At 31.8% G+C, this 22,873-nt stretch overlaps 2 protein-coding genes across 2 annotated transcripts; one reads left to right on the forward strand and one right to left on the reverse strand.

Annotated features, from left to right (window-relative positions):
* Nucleotides 1-351: 351 nt before the first annotated feature.
* On the reverse strand, nt 352-17,554 carry LOC128180871 (beta-1,4-N-acetylgalactosaminyltransferase bre-4-like). The gene is made up of 7 exons (XM_052849038.1): nt 17,422-17,554; nt 5,532-5,707; nt 4,608-4,840; nt 4,311-4,495; nt 2,829-2,951; nt 1,005-1,100; nt 352-909 (listed from the first exon to the last, which is right to left on the reverse strand). The coding sequence occupies exons 2-7, from the start codon at nt 5,671-5,673 to the stop codon at nt 789-791; spliced, it is 900 nt and encodes a 299-aa protein (XP_052704998.1). The 5' UTR covers nt 5,674-5,707; nt 17,422-17,554; the 3' UTR covers nt 352-788.
* A 2,876-nt stretch (nt 17,555-20,430) lies between these two features.
* LOC128182135 (uncharacterized) lies at nt 20,431-22,873 on the forward strand. Its single transcript, XM_052850747.1, has 4 exons — nt 20,431-21,252; nt 21,346-21,506; nt 21,599-22,062; nt 22,267-22,873. Exons 1-4 carry the CDS (start codon nt 20,641-20,643, stop codon nt 22,485-22,487), a joined length of 1,458 nt encoding a protein of 485 aa, XP_052706707.1. The 5' UTR covers nt 20,431-20,640; the 3' UTR covers nt 22,488-22,873.

The raw sequence follows: 22,873 nt of genomic DNA on the forward strand, positions 1-22,873 counted from the left end.
TTGGTTTGACTATGCAGCAATGATCGTCTAGTATAGTACAATCTTTACATAGCAAGCGAGGTAACAACTATGGCGGATGTTTTGATGTATAACATACATGTATACGGTCCACTGCAAGAGTCCATGGACTGTTGTTGATGATATATTCTGAAGCATAATACTGCGTGTCCAAAGATAATACGTTGTATTGTTTAACTTCGATTGACTGTCCGGGTCTTTGTTATCAATTGCTTTCTTCTTCTTTGTTTAAATACTTTGTCTACGTCTCAAAATATTGACATGTTAAACTATCTAAACAGAATATATATCAGAGTTAAATAAAATATATTCTTAGGCTACACAACGCAGATATTAATATTTCAACGTATTTATTTCTTTCATCAAAATCTAAATTTTCAATACTGTAGATTGTACGTGTACATGCAACATCCCCCTTGTTAAGCGTTTGCCACAACAACATCTCACAAGCGAATAGAAATTACAAATGTTCAATATTAAATTGCTTTCTTCATATTATACACTAAGATAAGATAATCAAACAAGTATATATAAATATACAAATTAAACATACGCATAAATCATAAGGGTCTGCAAAATGTATTTCACTGAACAAGGCTTTCAGTAAGAAATCATATAAGGCATTTTACGTCAATCTTCAATATTTCTTCTTTATTATCCAGTCATTGCACTTTGTTTAGAAATATGCGCAGAGAAACATTTTCAAGCTGTAGAGCTTTACCTATCTTATATGTAAATGTGTTAGTTGAAAACGTTTCAGAACAAGATTTTCACGTATTTATTGACACCATGGTGAATAACTGATAACGTTGGATTTTTGGGCTTTGATATACCAATGATGACAAACCATCAATCTTATACCGAGTGTAGCTGTCCTTTAACTGACTGTGTCTACAGAAAAGAAATATAATTTGAATTGATTTTTTAAACCAAATTTATAAATTTTGAGATAAGCACGTGAAAATATTTGAAAAAAGATAAAATACCTCGCAGTGTTAACAGGGGTCCGTCTGTGCTCCAACATTGTGTACCTTGCCACAGAGTTCCGAAAACGAAAGATTGACAATTTGTTTGCTATTGTTCTGTAAAAAAGTTTAAAATTCATATATTATTTTTAAATTGTTGGCGCACGATTATAACAACGGTCTTTTGATGTGGTCTTATGACTTAGTCCTTACATCGATAGGATATACAAAAAAAATCAAACCAAACGAAACCAATCAATTTAGATAAGATTTCGGTCTTGCATAATATCATAGTTTTAAATTCGAACATCAAAAAATTGAGCTACCGTGAGGGTTCCTCCAAAACTATTGTAAGGGTTATCTGATAAATTTTATCAAATAGTCGACACAATTACCTGGTAGTAATTAAATACTGAAATCATCAATTGTGCATGATGTTTGAAACGTCTTAAAAGCATGCATATGTCGAAAACAGTCATATATCTTCAAAAACATCACTTCTTTGTTTCCAGGTCAAGATCAAATAAGAATTTGTAGTGTTCATATTATACTTATTTCCCTACGCATCTAACAGAGAAATATATTTCTGCTACATAAACTAACTATGATGTACAAATCATATAATGTATGATACATGTATTTATGAGCTTGATTCATAATGACGTCATCATTGATTTTATATTTATTCCCCCTCCCATATCTTATGGTTTGAAAGATATTATGTTGAAAATTAAACACTTTCTTTTTATTCAGTATTAAATTAGGGGAAAAGTAATCCGAAAACCTATATTCAATTTGACGTCTTCTTCAAGATTCAAAAGCAAACCTAATACAGTTTTTGAAAATACTGTATGGAATATTTCATTTGTTAAAAGTTGGCAAATCTTTGAGATTTGTTTTATATTTTATATTTCATGAAAAAAAAAACCCGACGGTTTGAATAAATCTTTATAGCGTTTTTCAAACAATCAAGCCCGATACCTATTATCTCACAGGGCTACTGTTACGAAGCATCAATAAAAGAATTTATATCATAAATTTCATGAACCTGTTCGCAGCTTTCATTTACTAATTCTCGATCTTGAATACATGTTTTAAAAGAGACTACAAGCTTTTACATATACATGTATATATATTCAGTTTACAATTTTTAAAGAAAATATACTTATTTAATCCAGCATGTATTTAGTTTTTAGAATGTATTGATTATTTTTCAAATTGTTCATTGTTCGGCGTTTTTGATATCGAAAAGCCTATGTAAATCCACTTTTCAGAAGGACATACAATTATTAAATCGTTATCATAATTTTTGAATATTCATCAAGAGTATGTTCAATTTTTTGAAAAATGTTGCTGTTTTGAAGGAATCTATAGAATGAATGAATACATACGTTAAATTTTAAGCAAATGTCATTTTAACTGGATCATATTTTTTATTTTATTCTTATAATGAACAAACTCTATACAAAGCAGAAATACTTTCCAGAATCTCCTGGAAAGATATAAATCAATTATCATTAAAACTTTTGATTAAAAAAGGGTGTGTCCTTGTAATTTTGCAAATTTTTAATGAATTACATTTGGAATAATTATCAACACATATCAAGTGACTGTCAATTCAGGGGACCGCCAAGAGGCATTTCATATGCTGTTTCGTACAATATGAAATTTATAGTATTTTATAATGACTTTTAAAATATTTCGTTTTAAAAAATGCATCATTTCATGAACATCTTAATCCGTTGATATTTGTATAGTATACTTTAACAGTGCTGCGTAACATATTTTACAACTTTTCTGAAAAATATAAAAGGAAAAAACAAGAAATATTAAAGAAAACAAAACCTGTAGCTCAAATCATCATCTTCTCCACCCCAGTTCACAAACAAGTTGGACCAGCCATTCACGTGTTCAAACTCTCTTGTTTTCCAAGCAGCGACTCCTCCAAGCAATTCTTTGTAAGGTAATCTAAATATGAGAAAAACTGAAGGCCATCATAATTTACAAAATGTATTTTAATATGAAATATTTGCTTTATTCACATCTTTCCCCCCTTTCATGCAGATTTAGAAACTGCTTTTTTAATTAAACCGACATAATTACATATTTTGTTTAATAAATAAAAAATACATCAAAATCATCCTTTGATTGAGATTTGTTTAATTGTATGTACTCTCTAGTTCTCATTTTAGGATTCAACATTATTGCTGCTTAGTTAAGTCATAGTATCATACTAAACTTGTACAGATATGGATTTACCTAGAACCGCAAAAAGTTTTGTCCTACAATTTCAGTTAATGATCTTTACTGAGCAAATATTAGGCAGAAGTATTTGGATCATAAATTAAAAATATTTTGCTTAAAATTACTGGAATTTATCACACATTCAAGCTTGGTCAGACAAGACTATATGATTAAATACTTATTCCATTTTCCTAGTCAATTACTAATTCTATGCATCTCCTAACAACTCCCAACAACTCACCCATGCACATTTGAAAATAGACTCATGGTTAACAATAACCATAACAAAACTCTTCATTCGTCAGAAAAAAAAATAGATCACTATAGAGGTTAAAAATCCAAAGATTGAAAAATTGGTATTATATATCTACAATTAAAACATCCCTGCAAATTTTTTCCAGATGGCTGATCATCAATTGAACCGTACGAATAAGTACGAATAACGCAAAATTGTTTGAAGTAACTATTTTTACAAAACATCTCTTTATTTTATTAATCTGTCATTTCGATTCATTATAATTTTTCATCATATATTGCGTCTCCAGACATTCTTGCAAATTTGAAAATATATTTTAGACTCTGAAAGTGTGACTAGCATAATCCGAAGGTTGACTGTAACATATACATGTATATGCGTAGTCCATGCAATTTCCATTGAGATAGGTCTCATAGACCTATAATTTAACCTCCTTTAAAACTAAAATCCTTCCCCATACAAGGTATTCACAGAATAAAATCAATTAAAGTATCAAAAAGATATATTGCATCGTCAAATGCACCGTCCATGCAGTTTTGGTTGTAATAAGGCAAGTATATGTTTGGTAATGAAACCTGATCAAAGTATTTAGTTTTGTTTTTTTTATCTTGTTTTATATTAAATTTTAAATAAAATTGCAAGCAGCATTTATAACGGCTTAAATAAAACAAATGCATATGTGTTTGATACAAATTGAAAGTAATTTGAAGATATAAAACTGTAGCAATAGGTTTTAACTTTGGACGATGATTACTATTTTCATAAAATTAAATGTCAAATTAAATCGTCTAGATAAGCATAGCTATTTCGTGATGACAATTATTTACTTGAAGTTGAATGTATTAACTGCTCTTGAAAAATGTATGGGACTCCTTACACATCCATATAGTATATGATCATTCTCAGGAATGAGATCAACATCATGGAAGACAAAACAAGTATGGTTGTCCCTTTTTGCCTCTAGGTACCCAATATTGAACAGCTTTCCCCTGTTGAAAGGTTTTTTGTCAGCCTTGAAACAAAAAGCTAGAATGAGTACATTGCACCTATTTAAATCCTTCTAAAAGCTTATAAAGGTATGGTAAATACGTCATATCTTGATTGAAAATAAATGTCTTTCTTACCTGTTTCAAAACATATATGGAATACTCTAGTTGCTGACGATATAATATTGGATGTAAATTATTCAGCAATATCCTTAAATGGTTATTCCGATTGCGAAATGGTATTAAAATGGCTACTCGTTCCCTAGGTTTGCATCTTGTGGGTGTATGGTGGCCTCCTGTTTGCACCCATGTGAATCTGAACTCCATGTCTTTATAGGATGTATCCGTAAGATTAGGGTAAATCGTGCCTACTGCGAATAAATTGAGAAGGTTGGTTGCTTTGGCTTATAAGTTATTTCTTTAAACTTTTTGTTATCTATGATATCATGGAGCAAGCAAAGGGGTTGTAACAATTTAAAACCTACATCATTTCAGAGTATTTCTATAATAGCATTGTAGTTTAGACACAAGTTGGATACAAGTACCCCCCCCCCCCCAAAAAAAAAACCCAACAAAAAACAAACCAAAATAATAACAAGTAACCATGCAATTCAACGTTGTACTTTTTCTACCATATTTATGTGTGATTAAATAATTGCTTACTTGAATAGAGTCATTCTCAAAATGTTAAAATATGTATATATCAGGAAAAAATACAAAAGTTTAATGGGTCACTTGAAATTTTTTTCTTTAGTCTGAAAATCAGTTGAAAATAAAGTTAATTGTTGTGTTATATCCATAACCGTAAGAAACATGTTACATTTACCGGTATTTATCATTCCCAAAGAGTACAGAATACTTAAAAGATTTATTTAGTTTTGGGTATTCGCTGAATTGATGAACATCAAGATTTAAGTACTAATAAAATTGTACTGTGTATGTAACAAACATAAAGGATTTGAATTCATAAACATTATACTTTCTTATCAAAAAATGACATTATTGTTTAGGTATATATCCCCTATGTTATTATAAAAATGAACTGCAAAATGGGAGAATTACCTAAATTCTTTGGGTATTTTTGGCATATGTTGTTATCTTCTTCTTGCTCAGATGTCAACAACGTAAGATTGGAACAAAACACTAAGAAAGAGAGCCCTAAAACTGTAACAAAGGACGCCCAGATGTATCTTTCAGTTTGCATATTGAACAATGACCTTGAACTTCGTTGCCACTAGCTGAAAGTAATGAAAAAATGTTTAATTAATATTAACTTAAGTTAAATTTTGCAATACAAAATATTTAAGGTCAATATTTAGTAAATGAGTCCAGAGTGTCTTTTTGGTGATAGAACCATTATGACGTCATAAATGATTTGAAGAATTGTTTTCCCGTACTTTACCGCTGTAAAGGAGTGATGTAGAAAATTAAACATTTTCTTGTCATTTTATGTTAAATCATAGGAAAAGTAATCAAGATACCTATAATGAATTTGACATCATTTTAAAGAGGAAGTCAAGAGCTTGTTTCATTCCGTTTTTGGAGAGTGTAAGCATTCTAGATATATTTTATTAGTAACAAATGGACAAGCTCCTGAATTGCTTCCTCATTTCCTTCATATTTCATAGAAAATGACAGTTTTAAACATGATTTTTTTTTATTGTGTTTACAAAATTTTTAGCCCCGGTACACCCCATGAAACAAACTTATTGTTTTGAAGCATCATTGAAAGAATTTATATCTTAATTTTTATAAACCTGTTAACACCTCTCGTTTACTAGATCTTGACCTCAAACAATCAAAATACCATGAAAAATGATTTTATATCACTGTACATTTTAATTGTAGTGCAATGCATTTGATACTCTCAGTTACAAGCAATGTTCTTGAAAGAATTCACTTGCAAGAAAGGTAAAACCAATTACCCATGAATAAAGATAATTTATATATCTAATGTACGGAAGTGTATAATTATGTGCTATTGACCAATAATTGTAAATATATGTCATGATAATAAAATCACATCGATCTCTCTCTAATGCGCAGGTTATTAGGCTAAGTATAACATTAACACCTATGATTGAAAAAATATATACATTAAAAATTGTCAAATGGTTCCAGGTTAGCTATAGAACTTTATCATTTTCATAAATATGACTATTATATACAAAAAGTTATTATTTTAAAAAACTAGAGCAGAGTTCGTTGCAAAGCAACGAGTAGGTCTTTTCTTGTTTCTGCGACTTGAAAATATACGAGGGTTGTTAGAAAAGTTCGCAGACAAGTTCGATTGTGAGCGGACTATTCGCATGATACCAGCGAAATTTTTCATATTTAATCTTGACGTATTTTCTATGAAACATGTAAAGATTTGTTTAATTTAAATGGACCTTAAAAATTATACAGATTAATTATTTTGATAATATGGCTTCACGGATAGAAGCATGTCAGTTTTTAATTGTTTTATATTTTGTACGCATTTTTCCCTTTTAAGAAAATGTAAAGTTTAAGCGCATAAGAATAAACAATTTTTCATTTCAGATCGCAATAAGTTATGAAGGTCATTTCGTGAATGTTTCAATTAACTTGAAGAATTTCTGACTGTTTTATCGCCAGATATGGACGACCAATGGAAAATGGAAATACTGATATCTTGAGCTCTTGCAGCACCCCAACCACCATACAGCCAGGATCTTGCACCTATGGAGTTCGCTTTATTTCATTATCTTAAGTCAAAACTGCGTGGACAAAGATTCTCGGACCTAATTGATCTACGATGACACAAAAGCCATTATTAAAAAAATTGAAAATAATGGTGTGAACATGCGTTTTATTAATGGGTTAATGACATAAAAAGTGTGTGAACTAAAAGGTGTTTACTTTGTAAAAGGGTGACAAGTTAAATTGCCTTTTAATAGTTTGACGTCACCTGACATCGTGGAAATATGAAATGGTGCTCCGTAAATTTAATTAATGTAAATAGAAATCGTTGTATCTTTTGATAACAACATCAAATCATATAATTTTCTGCAGGCTTATTTTCTATTGGTAGTCATTTAGTAAAACAAACGCCATCCTACAAAGTACACAGTAATTATGCCGTAGATCACTCGTATATCATTATGCGTCAAACGATTATAAATTAAAGACTAAACTTTCAGTTCTGCTTTCGTTATAAAACGTGTTACATGTATGATTGAAAGCATGTATGAAAACATGTTTTGTAACAGACCTCTTGAAAATGTTTAGGAAAGCTTTTTGTCGAACACAATTTGTGTAATCGTTTCAGGAAATCTTAGAACAATGAGAATTTTAATGGCAGGTAGCAAGCATTGTTATATACATGTACTCGTGATTCATGTCAGAAATTGCATTTCCTTTAAAAATGAATCTGCATACAAAACACGTAACCGTTTCTTTAAGAAAACTTCTGTATTTTCATCTTTCCAAATTTGTGCAAGTTTGAAATTGTTGCGTGCATTCAAAATTTAGTAATCAGTCAAAATTGATGGCATCTCTGAACATTTCTATACAGAAGTGTGTTTCGTCTGATATTATCTAATTACACATGTAGACTTGGACATTCAAAATAATAATTAGCTACCAAAAATCAGCGGGGAGTTGATGCCAAAGTGAGCGTCTAAATTTTACACCAGATGGTGCTAATTCATAGAGACACCGTTATGTGACTTGGTATTGAATAACCTTATTTACAATCAAAGTACTGAAGTACTGACGGGAGTTGATTTTATCGATTATTATTTATCTTAAAATCAACGATATGTTATTTTGCTTGGCAAATAGTTTATAATCTCTATTTGAATTACGCACATTTTTATAATATGGATTCTCGGACTTTTCGAGAAGAATTTCGAGAAAACCTCTTATGAATCATGTTGTGTAATATCTAAAAATATAATTGATTTCATCAAACTATGAATCGGTATTCGAAATATTTCAAAAAGTGTATGAATCCAACCAATAAAAAACTCTAGTCTCGTTAAACCAGATGCTCGGCTGTCTCCGTTAATCTCCGACAAGTAAGAGATACCAGGTCACGTGATAGCTTGATGATGCGACCTCTAAATATAGACTCTTTGCTTGTCGGAGATGTACGGAGACAGCCGATGGTTTAACGAGACTATATTGAACTCTGGCGTAGGAATACATACGACTGCAAAAAACTTCTAAATTGTTCGTACTATTTAAAATCTGACTATTTCTTAGGTATTTATAAATAAGTTTCCTTTTTAGAAAAAAATGCTTCAGCGTACATTACATCGAATTTATCGATTATTTTCAAGAACTAACTCTTGTCGGCGGTGATGATTTGTGCTTAGGTCCAAACACTGTTTCAGTTTTGATTTGCCAGAGTAACTGCATAGGAGAGTTGATTAAAATCAACTCCCTAAAATGAATTTCACTTCTCTCGACGATGCAATAATACACAAAATCCTTATTTTTATGTCAGTTTTTTCTTCTTTATCAGATTAAAAGTAATTCTCTCGGAAAAAAGTTGACTTATGTATTCTGAAAAAAACGGGAGAAACTTTTATAAAATATGCGGAAGAAAATGGTGTTACGATTTTTATTTTCATTTTAATTGAAATAAATATGACAAAGGGGCATATTAAGTCGGATTTTTTGGTTAACGTATGCAAAAAGTAAACTCAACGCCCATTCCATGTTTTTCTTTTGTTTGTTTTGTGCTTTCTACTGTTTTATCATAAATATATATCAAGACACTACACTTCCGTAAAAATCTAAAATGTGCAGATTTAGAGGGGTGAGGTATTTGTAACATGAATCCATGTTTTTATCATTTGTTTAAGCATTGTTTAGGATTATGCAATTTAGATGACCGCAGATCGCCAGTTTCTACGCGATGGATCTCCTTGGCCAATGTTCGAAGGATGAGTTACGTGATAGTGAACACAAAAGTTATTGGTATGTAGGTCGAACAGAATGTATGTTTGATATTTTTTATTTATATTTTAATTATATACATGTATAATAATTGTTGATAATATCTCAATACATTAATAAAGACCGTGTTAATACATGTCGTCGCACGCTGGGGCATCGCAGGAACATATAAAATGCTAACTAAGTGAAAATACAGAAATATAAAGATCTCTAAGGATTTGTTAAAACAACAAAGAGGGGACATTCATATACAGTGCCTAAATGATAAACGTCCGACGGTGACATACATAAACTTCACGTGCTTCAACCTACATGTAATAGTAGTCTAAGCTTACGTTCTAAAATGTTGCAGTATTTGTATGCTTATATTCTTATTCTCATTCGTCTTGTTTTTACTTCTTGTGCTAAATTAATTAAAGAAAACCACTGCAATATCCAAACAATACTAAATTTTAATTTGATTAGATTATGAAGAACAACATTTTCAGCGACAGCATTATCGGTATATTTACCGTTTTTTAGTTAAAAAGCAAAGACTTTCCAGTCGCGTACATTCCTTTTTTAAGTCCCTTTTGTATGGTCTCAAATGAAAGCCCTTAAAATCATGCACAACGTTTGTTCTATATGTATTTAGGAACTATTTCAAACTAAAAAGTTTTCAAGCTAAAACATGAGTAAAATTTAGCTTTTTTTAAAACATAGATTTTGATTTAATAATTCGAGTGGTATAATTGGAAACAAACTTATTACAAAAATCAGAGGACAACATTCAAAGTGTCAATATTAAAGATTTTTAACTTTGAATTATTATATCCCTAAAATTTTAGAAAAAGGGAAATAACTCAAAACCAGAAGTTGCGATTTCATTTTTTTGGTTCATTAGAAACTAAATTTGATTTACAATATACCCTGAAAATTTGAATGAAATCGAATGGAAAAAAATACATTGAGGTTTAAAAAATGTCTAGAAGATTATTACACATTTATGTATAATAGGGCGTTTTTAGGACTAGAGTATGATTATATTTATTTGCGTAAAACACGGTTAAACCTTTAAATCAACTAACGAGTGATTATTTTTACAAAGAATTTGGTAAGTATGGGATATACTTGCCCATATCAAAATATGTATGCAGTGTAGAATTTTTATATTGATTGAATCTTAAAAGGCAGACAACTTGTTCTTTAGACACAGTTATTTCAAACCAATCTCATAAAATTAATGTAGACAAAGGTCTAGCAGGTTCATGGAAGTCATACACATGGTGGTTTAACAATATCAATGTCTGAATGTCTCATTTAATTCTCTGGGAAAAATAACTTTATATTAAAAAGATTCAGGTATGCATTTTCCCGTGTTTTTATTTTCAAATTACACAGTATGATGATAAAAAAGGAATATTTGATTGATTGATTGATTGATTGATTGATAATTTGATGATTAATTTCTTGATTAATTGATGGATTGATTTTGCAACCATATACCTGCTCATCACTGGGTGTAAGGTTGATTGTCAAGTGCAATTTTAATTTAACACAAGTTTTGTAATAACATGTTTTTGACCGACTTGGTTACGTATGCCTGTCCTTATAGAAACTTTCACTATCTCCAAACCGCAGATTATAAACTTAGAGTCTCATTAGAAAAGCTAAATACAAAAATTAATGTCAAATGGTTCCAAGGACGTTATAACGCTGGGAGATATTAATAATGGTATGGCGACCATCATTCATACCAGATGTTAAACCATGCCACCTAGCTCAAATGCAAACAGGCTTAAGCAAAAATTGATAAACCTATTATACATGTTTAGATTGGAAACGTTTTCATATTTTAAAGTAGATCCAGCGTTCTTTAAAATTTGTGTAAGATAGTTTTATATATCTTATGTGAATAGAATTACATGGAAGTAACTAGAATTACTGTTTAGTTCAAGAAATTTTTGCAGCTTGATTTTATCCTAAATTTCACATTTTTATACATTTCATCTATGCTAAGGAGAAAAAACTCTTTTTCTGACTTTTCTCTCAAATGTATGTCAAAATGCTTTAATCTTTCTTATCCCAACAATTAATTTTAAAATGTGTTTGTAGTTTTACTTTTCCGAGGCAGTTGACAATATTATTAAGTTTATGCATTCAAATATTTTTCTCTTTACAAAAACGTACGCTATCCTGATGCTTAATTATGCTTTAGTTCATGTTTATCTGACATCTCAAAAAGTGTGATGCCATGTATATTTTTGCTTATAATTGATGAAATTTAAGTCTATTAAATTGAAATCAGTTCTGTTTTTCAACTGTCATCAGAGATAGTTACGATTATAAAGTTACCTTAAGCTGCAGATTTGTAGCTCGATCTTCGGTTAAATTCGGATTGACTTGCCGCAGAGCTACAGTGGCTGAGTCACACAAACATACACAACATTGCAATTTACGATGAACAGCAAAAAACTAGTTAGTGAATAATTTGCTACATGTGTCATTTTTCGGTATTAAGATAGTTAATACCATAGAGTACTCATACAAGTGTCATCTCTATACTTGCCTAAAACCTTTTCTTTAACACTCTAACTGATAAATAATATCAGATAATAACATTGATAAAGTACATGTTGAACTCACATGAAAATCGATTCGCCATTTTTTTTACGTAAACAAACCCGCACTGCTTCACCTCATGGAGCTAAGGATTGTGTTAAAAATAGTTTTGAGAGGCAATTCAAGTAGTCCGGGTTACTTTTGAAATCAAATATATATAAAGAATGCCTAAAAGAACTAAGTTAATTGATCGAAAACTAGAGCAAGATTTTGTGGGCGTTAATTACAAGATCTTTGTAAGCGATGCACTCTTGCTCTATGGCTTGTCAATCCAAATTTCCCCTAAAGTTCTAGATTTGAAGCTTTCATACTCTTTTTCAATTATTTGATAAATAAAATATTAAAACGCATTTATTCAATTTTTCTAAAGCAAAAAATAAATAATAAACAAATTTATGGCCCCGAAATTAAAATATTCGGGATTTTTATAACCTAGAGTTATCGTTCGTAACACGAGTTATCTCTCCATTAGAGCAGGTATACGCTATTTAACCAGTACACTGGTTTAATAAATGGTTATAATAAACGTTTTCTGCCTTGTTTGATCGGTTATTGATGTAAATTGTCAAATGAATGCAAAAAGAAAATTGTGCAATTAAAGGATGATGTAATACTCCAAAACCATCACGGTGATTTGACTGGCTTCGTTTTTAAAAGTGCAGGGGGGGGGTCATCAAAACAATATTGACAAACCATTAAAATCCTAATCTTTGTGTGTGGGGGGAGGGGGATGGAGGGAGTGTAGCGTACTGTATTGCATAAATTTTAACATAATTTTGATTTTACTATTCATTTCCTTCTTTTCACAGACTCACTTCAATTCTTTTACATGGATGATGTACCCCAAAAAAATGTTGGGCGGAGAGAATGCATGTTTATACACTTTTTAATGTGTAAACTTATGAAAACTATCTGCTGCAAAAAGAAAGTGGAGGAGGGGGCTTCCTGCTGCACTTCCACTCATTGAGGCTACAAGCCGGCCACCTACAAATATTATATGTAATTGCTTGAAGTGCATACGTGGTTTGAGGAGAGCGCAGCTGATACATGTGCGTTATATTTTCCAGTGATATGGACATGCAAAACAATCATAACGACTTGTCTGTCCACTTCTCTAAGGAGAATTTTTTATTCTATCAGTAGGTCGAAATACAATGAGATGCATTATACCTACGCATCTGCATTGATCATTGGCGGACGTCACTACACTTCCTCTTGATGGATTTCATTTAGATTAATTATTGACTTATTTCAATTTCATCCTGCGAACTTTAAGGATAATGGATTAAAACATATGTACCTAACTTTTGCGTAAGTTTTCGCATATAACTTGCAAAAATGTTTTCATTTAAAGTTGCATTACGATTTTGATCGACAGCATTAACGTTTGTTTCTATCAATTGTTCATTCCATTCTTAGATATCCAGGTTTCTTTATTCTAAAGCATGGTTTTCATGTGCATGGCTAATTAGTATCAATTTATATATATTAATATATTAATTTGCTCTTGGGCATTTCTTTTTAAATTCAACGTCAATATTCCCCCACATTTTACCATATATTTGTTTGCTACAGATGGTACGTAAATAAAGTACAACTCAATTAATATAAGGGCAATATGATAAATGATAAAAGTGATAAAAGTACTTAAAGTAAAACAAACAAACTACAAAAAGTGTGTGTAAGAAGGCTCATTTAAGGCATGATTGAAAAAAAGATTGTCTTATTTTTTAACCAAAAACAAATTCTAATTTCGATGAAATCTATATAATATAGCACTGAGCTCCTATTTCAACACTGTCATTCCTCTTAACCCTATATATGACCGTCGGTGCCTGGTGAGATACCAAAACTCACTGTGTCTATTTATGTTTCATGAATGCATGGCATTTCGAACGAATGCATATCAATTGTATATCAATTTGCGTTTTAAAAACATTCTATTTTTAAAAAAGTGTGTGCATGATAGGGGGAGCAGACCGACCAAAATAATCAAGACGAAAAACAATTAAAAAAAAAAATAAAAACCAATTCTAAAATCGAAGACTGAAATTTGGGTCCCGAAGATTTATATCTGAATTTAATCAGAATTATATATATGCCTAATGTCCCTATATTAGCGTTGTCCTCAGAAATAAATAAGGACAGTTCGTTAGAAATTTATACTTCTATTTTTGATTTCTAGAGAAAAGAAATCGATTTTCAATTCCAGCTCCTTCTAATATTCATAACTTCTAAATCATTTCTGCGTATCAGGCGGGGTTGTTTTATCAGAGATATCACTATACCCTTATCCATATGTTAGTTCTAAAATTGACAAAAGGAGTAATTGTTCGATAAGTAAGAATCAAAATGTCTTTCATTAGCAATGTTTACCGATTGATCAAAAATATGTAGATCACGTATTTGTAAACTCCCGCACTGCTTACTTATCATTGAAAACCCGGAAGTAAAGTATACCTGCTGTAAGGGGCAGATAACTCTTTCAGTACCGATAACTCTAGTTTATTGGAAGACGGAATAGATGCAAAGGAAACCATGTTAATACTACTAGAGTCTGATAATTGCTATATTATTCGAAAAAAACATTGTACAGTAGGGAGTCATTAGGATTATTATATTATGTTTAAACAACTAAATTTTAAATGCTTATCCAAAAGTCTCTATATTGAATGTGCCATTCGAAAATGTGCTTGATTTGGATCATTTGATATATTACTTTTCGGTTCTCTTGTCTGTGTTTAAAAATGAAGAACTAACAAAGGGCCTAGGAATGTTAAACGTCTTAAAACATTTAGTTCCGAGCTATTTAGAAAATATTGTCATTCAATTTTCCTAGAAGCATAACCAAACTACAATAAACAGAGATGTTTCAAGAAAGCAAGCTATTCATTTAGTTCATACTGTAGTTTTTTTTTATTATTTTCTAGTAATATGATAATATTTCAACATTCACATCAACTAAATGGGTATTGATAATCAATATCCAAACAGTCATTGCATGTGGTTGAAATAAAAGTTAAAACAGTGTATTGATTTAATATCATGGCTAAAATTATCATTGTTGGTGTTTTTGCTATGTTTGATTTGCGTTTTTAATGGGTTAGGTTGTAGTTGAAATTTAATTTGGGTATATCTCTTGTGTAATTATGCAGTCATTTAATCTAAAACAATATAAAAGAAAAAACCTATGCATTTTCAGATGACTTGTTGCAACAATTATCCAAAGTCCTTAAAAGCATTTTAATATTATTATCATACCTCATTATACTAATTCTATATAATGCACTATCTATTTGGTTCTAGACATTCATGTGTCAGATCAATTGAACTTCATTTTCCCTGTCAACGTAATATTTTTCACCATATCTAACCCCTTTAGAAGCAAAATGAATTTTCTCTGATGCATATGCCAAATACCGCAGATAAGCAAACGATGTAAGAAATTAGATTCCTTTAGATATACTTTTATCAGATTAACTATTTATAGTTAGCCACCCCTCATTATATAAAAACGATGCTATAACAATTTTTCTGAAACCGACATTTCCATATGGACGTCTTAAGATAAATAATGTAGTATCCGTTAGAGTGTTAATATTATTACATAATTTGTAGGGCTGAGTATTAAACGCATCGTACAGTAAAAGCAACACTTGTGATTTACTCGAAAAGATACAGTACTAGTAGCTTTCAAATTAAATACTCATCATCCGAAATTAAAGGAAGTGAACATGAAAAAATTAATTGTTGCTTAATTAATTTTAAAAGCCTTTTGAAACTTAAAAATGAGGTCTGTTACCTTTTTGTTTATTTCTATCAAGAGATTTTATCAATTTAACACTCTCAGTGAAAGGTTTATGGAGGTAATCCATTATTCCCCAGCATGCATCTGTTCTCTGACGTAGATAAGCCACATTGCTTGCACATTGCTGCAGGTGACTGGGTCAATGTTTAAACTAGGCCAGTGTTTATGTACAGAGTTGATAAAAGTTACAAGAAAAAATATGCCTTGATGTGAAGAAAAAATTTGTGTACTGTCATGAGAAGACAAGGATTTAGTACATTTCTATAAATGAACCCCAGATAACTATATATGATTTGTGCAAAAAATGAATAGATAAATTAATTTGTGAAATATGAGACCATCGCATTCCAGATGTTTGTACGGCCTCAGATGTGGCAGTCAGTGTTTACATAAATAAAATGCTGTTTGTAGATTTCAATTTAAATTAATATAAAAATGTAATTTCATTTTCTTTGTGGCCATGGTTTCTTACCGTTACTTTTTATTTAAATGACCTGGAAATTTTTCTGATTTGTTTTTATTTTAGATCTTGATATACGTACACCGGTTCTGTTTATGCTGTCAGAAGAATAACAGGACTAAGACACTTTTTAAAAGTCAGGATGCTGAGCAATGCACCTTGTGTGCTCATTTATGTAGCACACATAATGCTCAAACTCATAAACAAGAAATTCCCGAGTGCAAGAAAAAATAGGTCACAATAACACTGATCCACAGACATTCCATTCTAGTTACATGTCACATTAACTGCTGGTGGGAATGCATCAATCTGAGATCCAAAATCTTCCTCCATAAACATTGTTTAAAAATGACAACTCTTAACATCCATTGCAAGTTTCAATTCACATGTTGATGATGGCATTTTATCTCTGCTATTAAACGTGTGTAAAAATGCAATGTGTCTCACTGGCGTCAGCATCAGTGCTGCCCTCTCTTAGATGCTTAGAGATAACCCAGCAGGGAGGTAATGATTTTAACAATATGGCAGCGCTCATGGATTGCAAGAATTAGTTATTCTAAGTGGCATATCTTCTTACTGAGGAAAGTTCTGTCTAAACGGTTTTCAGATATCATTATACACATCAAACAGAGAAATTTGAGCCCTTGATAATTTTTTCATGTTCACTTCCTTTAAGCTTCAAAAATGCGGGGTGTTATATATTTGGTGTAATTCTAGAGGCATTGAGAAGAATCAGTGATCAAATTGAATTGAAAACGCTTGGTAAATATTGTTTTGATAAATAAAAACTGATGATTGAATATTGGATTTATAAGCAATGTTTTTCTAAACGTCATTTTTACCAAGGTAATTGTTAGAAAAGTATTCTTCTTTGCATTTAAATTGATTCTTTCGGAATTTTAAAATATTTTTTTACAGCACAAACTTATTATAGCCTTGATGTTCATACATTTTCACGATGTCTGTGTAACTTTCCTTTTGGATATTCTAAAAATATGTCATTTTTACGATGTAGAGTGTAGAATAAGAATAAAATTTAAAAAAAATTCTAATGTTAGTTGTTAAGTCATTTAAACAATGAATTTTGTTTTATGATTCCTCCACAGACATCGTGAAAATGTACGTACATCAATAAAATTCTTCAATTAATGCAATACCTTGTCAGATGATCCTGTGAAAAGCTGTGCATTTCGATGCAATGTCCCATGAATATATTGGATGATTAGGGAACAAAATAAAACATGCTAAGCACAAAAAACTAGAGTACATTTAAGTGTCGAATGAGTTTTCAGCGTACGGAAAACCATGACACTTATAAATAAAGTGGTTAATAATTATATGGTAAGTACATCTTATCCTGCAGATGTTTAAAAGGCGTCACATGCATAAAGAAGATGTTTTCATGTTTCAAATCAGCTTCATTCTTACAATCTTAACTCTGACATTGTAGGAAGTATTTTGTGTGTCATTCTACTCACTGTATCATTCACGATGATCTTTGTTTAAATTCAAACCATACGGGAAGGAATTTTAAGGATACTTTTTAAGGTCTTCCGTTTCCAACGGAAGACCTTATAGTGATTGTTAGGTTTTTTAGGTCTTCCGTTTTCCAACGGAAGACCTTATAGTTTTCGTTCGGTTTCTTTTTCGATTTCTCGGAAATGGCTGAACCGATTTTCGTGAAACTTTCAGATCTAATAGATATTAATCCGAACTTAATATATATATTTTTATTTTGATGAGGTCATTTCCGTTCTTGAGAAAATGGCGTTTTAGCGATTTTCAGAGGGTCGGCTTGTCCAGGGATCTCCTCCTTAACGGTAAAAGATATTGAGTTCAAACTTTCAGGGATTGTAGACAAGAGATTTTAAATTTGCAATTTGGTATTCATATTTGTCATTTTCAAAAGGCGTTAAAGCTCGCCTGGTCCTGAAAATTGAGACTAAAAAAACGTCGTAATTTTTCATGGTTTTCTTAGTTTATCTCTTTTCTGAAAAATATTTTGTTAACACATGTAATGCAAAAAAAGTTTATATTTACAAGACCTTTCATTTAATATCAAGAAAAAGGGGCTGGCCCCTCAAATTAGGGGACCAAAGGGCTCTAAAGTCTTTCATCTGTAACTCTTTACTGAGGGATATTTTGTGAACAGTTATAGAAGCAAATATGTTTATTTTATAGTAATGTATCCAAGCAATGTTATGATTTTATCATGTGTTACGTAATTAGGGGTTTTTAGGGGCCAAAATCCAGAATTTTGATCACATATATCTCAGAAAGGAAAACTATTTTGAAATGCAGTATAGAAGAAAAGATACTCAGAATGATATATCAAATCATATGCAATTTTCAAAATTTCGATAAACGGCCCCTATAAGGAGTTAAGGGTTCGGCCCCTAAAATGTTCTTTCTCATATATCTCAAGAACGGTAACGAATTTCTAAACAATTGTTGAACAAAATGTGTTTAGATTTAAATGACCTTTTATTTGATAGCAAGAAAAAGGAGCTGGCCTCTCAAATTAAGGGACCAAAGGGCTCTAAAGTCTTTTATCTGTAGCCCTTTACTGACGGATATTTTGTGAACGGTTATAGAGTCATATATGTTTATCTTACAGTTATGTATCCAAGCAATGTAATGATTTTATCATGTGATACGTAAATAGGGGCCAAAATTCCAGAATTTTGATCACCAATATCTCAGAAAGGAAAATATTTTGAAATGCAGTATAGAAGAAAAGATGCTCAAAATGATGTACTTTACAAAATGCAACCTTGAAAATTTGGTTCAGCGGCTCCAATAAGGAGATATGGGACTGGCCCCTAAAACTTTTTTTTCTCTCAGATATCTCAAGAACGGTGACGAATTGCTAAACACTTGTTGAACAAAGCTCTTATCCCGGAAACAAAATAGTATCTGGCCCTTCAAATGTACACCCTGTTTTTCTATTCTAAATCATGTTTAGCTGTTAGATAGCAAAATCAAGATCGAACATATATGAGTTGCGTCAAGCGAAAAGGGACCTTCGTGACATAGAATAAATACGTCACAATAACGCTGCAGAGACTTGACGTTTCGTCTGCTTGTTTACCGGAAAAAGGTGAAGAAAACGCACAACGTTAAAGATCGTATCATATCTATATGTAATGTAAATAAAAGCGTGACCATCGATCCAACTTTCATGGATTTACAGGTAACTTATTTATTTTCATTACATGTGCATTTATTTTATATGACACTTCATAAAAACAACATACATGTATAGGGCCTATATGATAATTATACGCCTATATAGTTGTCAGACGTTAACTTACTGTACATAAATCGTTAGAAGCAACATTACTCATTTCAAACAAATGCAATTCCAATAAAATAGCAAGTAATAGCTCCTTCCGTTCAGAGGATTTGACAGCAGAAATCGTGGACATTTTGCTGTCATTGAAATAATGCATGTTGATCAAGAAGTAAAGTACGCACTGTCAACACGTAATGTAACGCACTTTAGCTTAAGCAATTGTTAGCGGCATCTATAGACTTAGTCATTAATGCAATGTTTTGGTATGAAATATTTATTTTCCCTTCTTGCTAAACTATATATATTTAATAGCGGAATAGTTTGTCATGACAACGATCATGAAATATTCCTTTCGATAGATATGTACAATATTTACTTTCATAACTTCTAAGATCCCATAGCGTAGTGGTATGTGTCTTATCTCTAATGTCAGAGGTACTGGGATCGAGCCCTTGTCGCAGCGTGATGAATAGTGAAAATTTTAGCAGTGGAAGTAGTTAAGTTCCCTTTTACAACTATTTTCTGCTTATTAATGCCGTTATCAGTTAACTGCTTTACTTTCATTCTTATGAAGATATTATTGTTTTGATACAAAGAATATATAAAAAAGGGGGGCTGTCAGTTGATTAATGGCAATCCGATGAATTATGTAAAGGGTACTATCCTTATTTAATTTTTCAATACACGAACTAAACAAACTTTTTAAAATCAACAGGCTTTAGACAACTTGATTGATGAGTTCCTCCCTCGTCATAGACAAGTGACAAGTGCACCGTCTGATGAAGAAAGTGATAGCAATTCGGATAGGGACGAGTTAATACACAGTAACCTCGTTCATGATGATGTTTTAAGAGAACGAATAGACTTGTTTACTCGAAGTAATGGCGATGACTATAGCGAAGAGATTGAAAGTGAAGACGACGACAACGTATCATGTAATGGAAACAGTGATATACAGGGTTTGAAAGAAAAGGTTTTGACGTCTTGTTCATGTGGAAAAAATTGCTTAGACAGTGTCCCGTTAGATGATATCCAGAGCTCGATCTTGGCATTAAGAGAACTTTCAAGAGAGGAAAGAGACATGTTTATCATGGGGAAACTTTCGTGCAATTCGAATAGCTGTACACAGAGAGGAAAGGAAAGAAAAAGGAAGAGATACACATACTTCTTCAGGAATAAGGAAATTTGCAGGGGGTCTTTTCTTTTTGCATATGGTGTTGGTTCAAAATATGTGAAGAATATTGTGTCCCACATGAACGAAAATGGGTGCATACCAAGAACGCACAAAAACAAGAATAGACGCTCCAGCAATGCTTTCTGCTTTGATGACCTGAAAAATGCAATAGACTTTATCCAGAATTACGCTGAAGAGTTTGGACTCCCTCAGCTCTATGTGAAAAACCAAGGACATCCTCACATCTTTCTGCCGTCATCTGGTAACAAGTCATCTCTGCATTCAACCTACGTCACATCATGTACTGAAGCAAACAAACGCCACGTTGGTCTTACAACATTTAAGCTTCTGTGGAGAGACTGCTGTCCCCATATCAAGTATATGACTCCACGTTCCGACATCTGTCCAAAATGTGAGAATCATCGGGCCAACATATCTACAGCTGCTGGACAACAGGAAAAACAGGAGCATCTGCAGGCTTTCACTGAACATTTGTTAATGGTGGAGAAAGAGCGTCAGGTAGTTAAACATTTTGATAATATATCAACACTGTTTTTGTATTTCTCTGTAAATTTGTCTATGTTATTGTTTGACATTATTTAACCATTGCAGGTGTATAACAATGCAGTAAAGAATGCGAGAAAAGAAATGGAGCTAAATCACAATTATCTTGTCAAATTATTAAATAAACTACGAGGCTTACAAACCTGTTATCTGCCGCTTGTCCTCCGATCCCTCAATTTCTACTATAAACTTAATGAAAACAGTTCATTGTACTCTTACATACCTGTTTACCTCATAAGGAAAGAAAAAGCTTTATTATAAAAACAAAACTTTGTTTCAAATTTACGCTAATATAATTTCCGCGATTCAGAAATCGTCGCGAACAAAGCGGAAATTGGATACACGCGGAAAAAAACCTGAAATACGGTATTATTTGTCGTTTGGTATCAAACATTAATATTTTCTTTTTTTTAGGTGAAAACAAAAACAGATATGTTCTGGGATATCTGATGTGGCGAACTCTCGTGGGCTTGCATCACGATATTCAGCTGTCAATGCAGGTTCCATACCATGGCCGATGTCTTGTTGATGCCGGATTTGCTAACATAAAGCGGCTGTACCACAGGACGGATGTAGATAGCCTTTCCGGTCTTGTTGAGGTGGTTAGGAAAAGCGCCAGATCAAACTCTCCCGTTACCTACATCAACGACGCTGGAGAACACAGCTGGGAGTGGTATGATTGGAAGTCGTTTACCAGCACGTTCTTCACAAATGTGAAAGGCATCCGGAAAATGCGACATTTTAGATTTTCATCATTATCACCGGGTATGTATTTAGTTACATGTATGTAAAACATATAATTCCATCGGATTGACAGACTATTTATGTATCTTGAAGTTTATATATATTTCTTTTTAATCAATATCAATACAGTCAATTAAATTGTAAAAAAAAAAATACATGTATAATGTCTGTATATTCACTGTGAGAGGTACATGTACTGAAATAAATTTATTCTTTTTTATACAGGAAAACTGTTCGTCAAAAGTCACGCCGATGACAGTGAACGAGAAATCACGCTTCTAAAATCCAGTATCAGTCCGGAAGACATAACAACAGGGTCAGTGATGCCCGACATTTTACCTCCCGGCGGGATGACCTCAGAGAGGCAACGTTATCTGTTCCGTGTTGTTCGCCCTTTTGTACGAGATCCTTTTAAGGACACTACCTGTCCAGAGGCTGAAGAGTGATGAAGATTATGATAAAATGAACGGTTTTAAATGCAAACATAATGTATTGTTAGGATTCATTTAATGACATTGAAAGTGTACTAGTATTTATTTTCGTTTTCCAACACGTTTGAATTTTGTTTTATTGAATACTAACATTTTAAACATTTGAAAATGTCAATTAGTTTAGGGAAATATATTTCTTCAGGACAAGAAATGCCGTTGTTTTATTTTTGATGACGTTCTAATGACATTGATATTCTATGACGTTATGCAACGTTTTTATGACGTTATCTTGCATTAGTTAGTGCATTTCAAATGCATTTTATCTAGTCTTAAACGGAGTATTTGATTAAACATTTGGCATCAAAATACTCAGAAAGACGTGCTTATTAATAAACCAGCAA

This window comes from Crassostrea angulata, chromosome 4, assembly GCF_025612915.1.
Source record: "Crassostrea angulata isolate pt1a10 chromosome 4, ASM2561291v2, whole genome shotgun sequence".
Classification (NCBI taxonomy): Eukaryota; Metazoa; Mollusca; class Bivalvia; order Ostreida; family Ostreidae; genus Magallana; species Magallana angulata.

Coding starts and splice junctions, on each gene's coding strand:
- LOC128180871 (XM_052849038.1), bottom strand. CDS start 5,673: ATGCAAACTGAAAGATACATCTGGGCGTCCTTTGTTACAGTTTTAGGG. Junction 2,952..4,310: donor GTTAATACATTCAACTTCAA/GTAAATAATTGT, acceptor TCTCATATTTAG/ATTACCTTACAAAGAATTGC. Junction 1,101..2,828: donor GATGATGATTTGAGCTACAG/GTTTTGTTTTCT, acceptor ACTTTTTTACAG/AACAATAGCAAACAAATTGT.
- LOC128182135 (XM_052850747.1), top strand. CDS start 20,641: ATGTTTATCATGGGGAAACTTTCGTGCAATTCGAATAGCTGTACACAG. Junction 21,507..21,598: donor CTTAATGAAAACAGTTCATT/GTACTCTTACAT, acceptor AATATAATTTCC/GCGATTCAGAAATCGTCGCG. Junction 22,063..22,266: donor ATTTTCATCATTATCACCGG/GTATGTATTTAG, acceptor TTTTTTATACAG/GAAAACTGTTCGTCAAAAGT.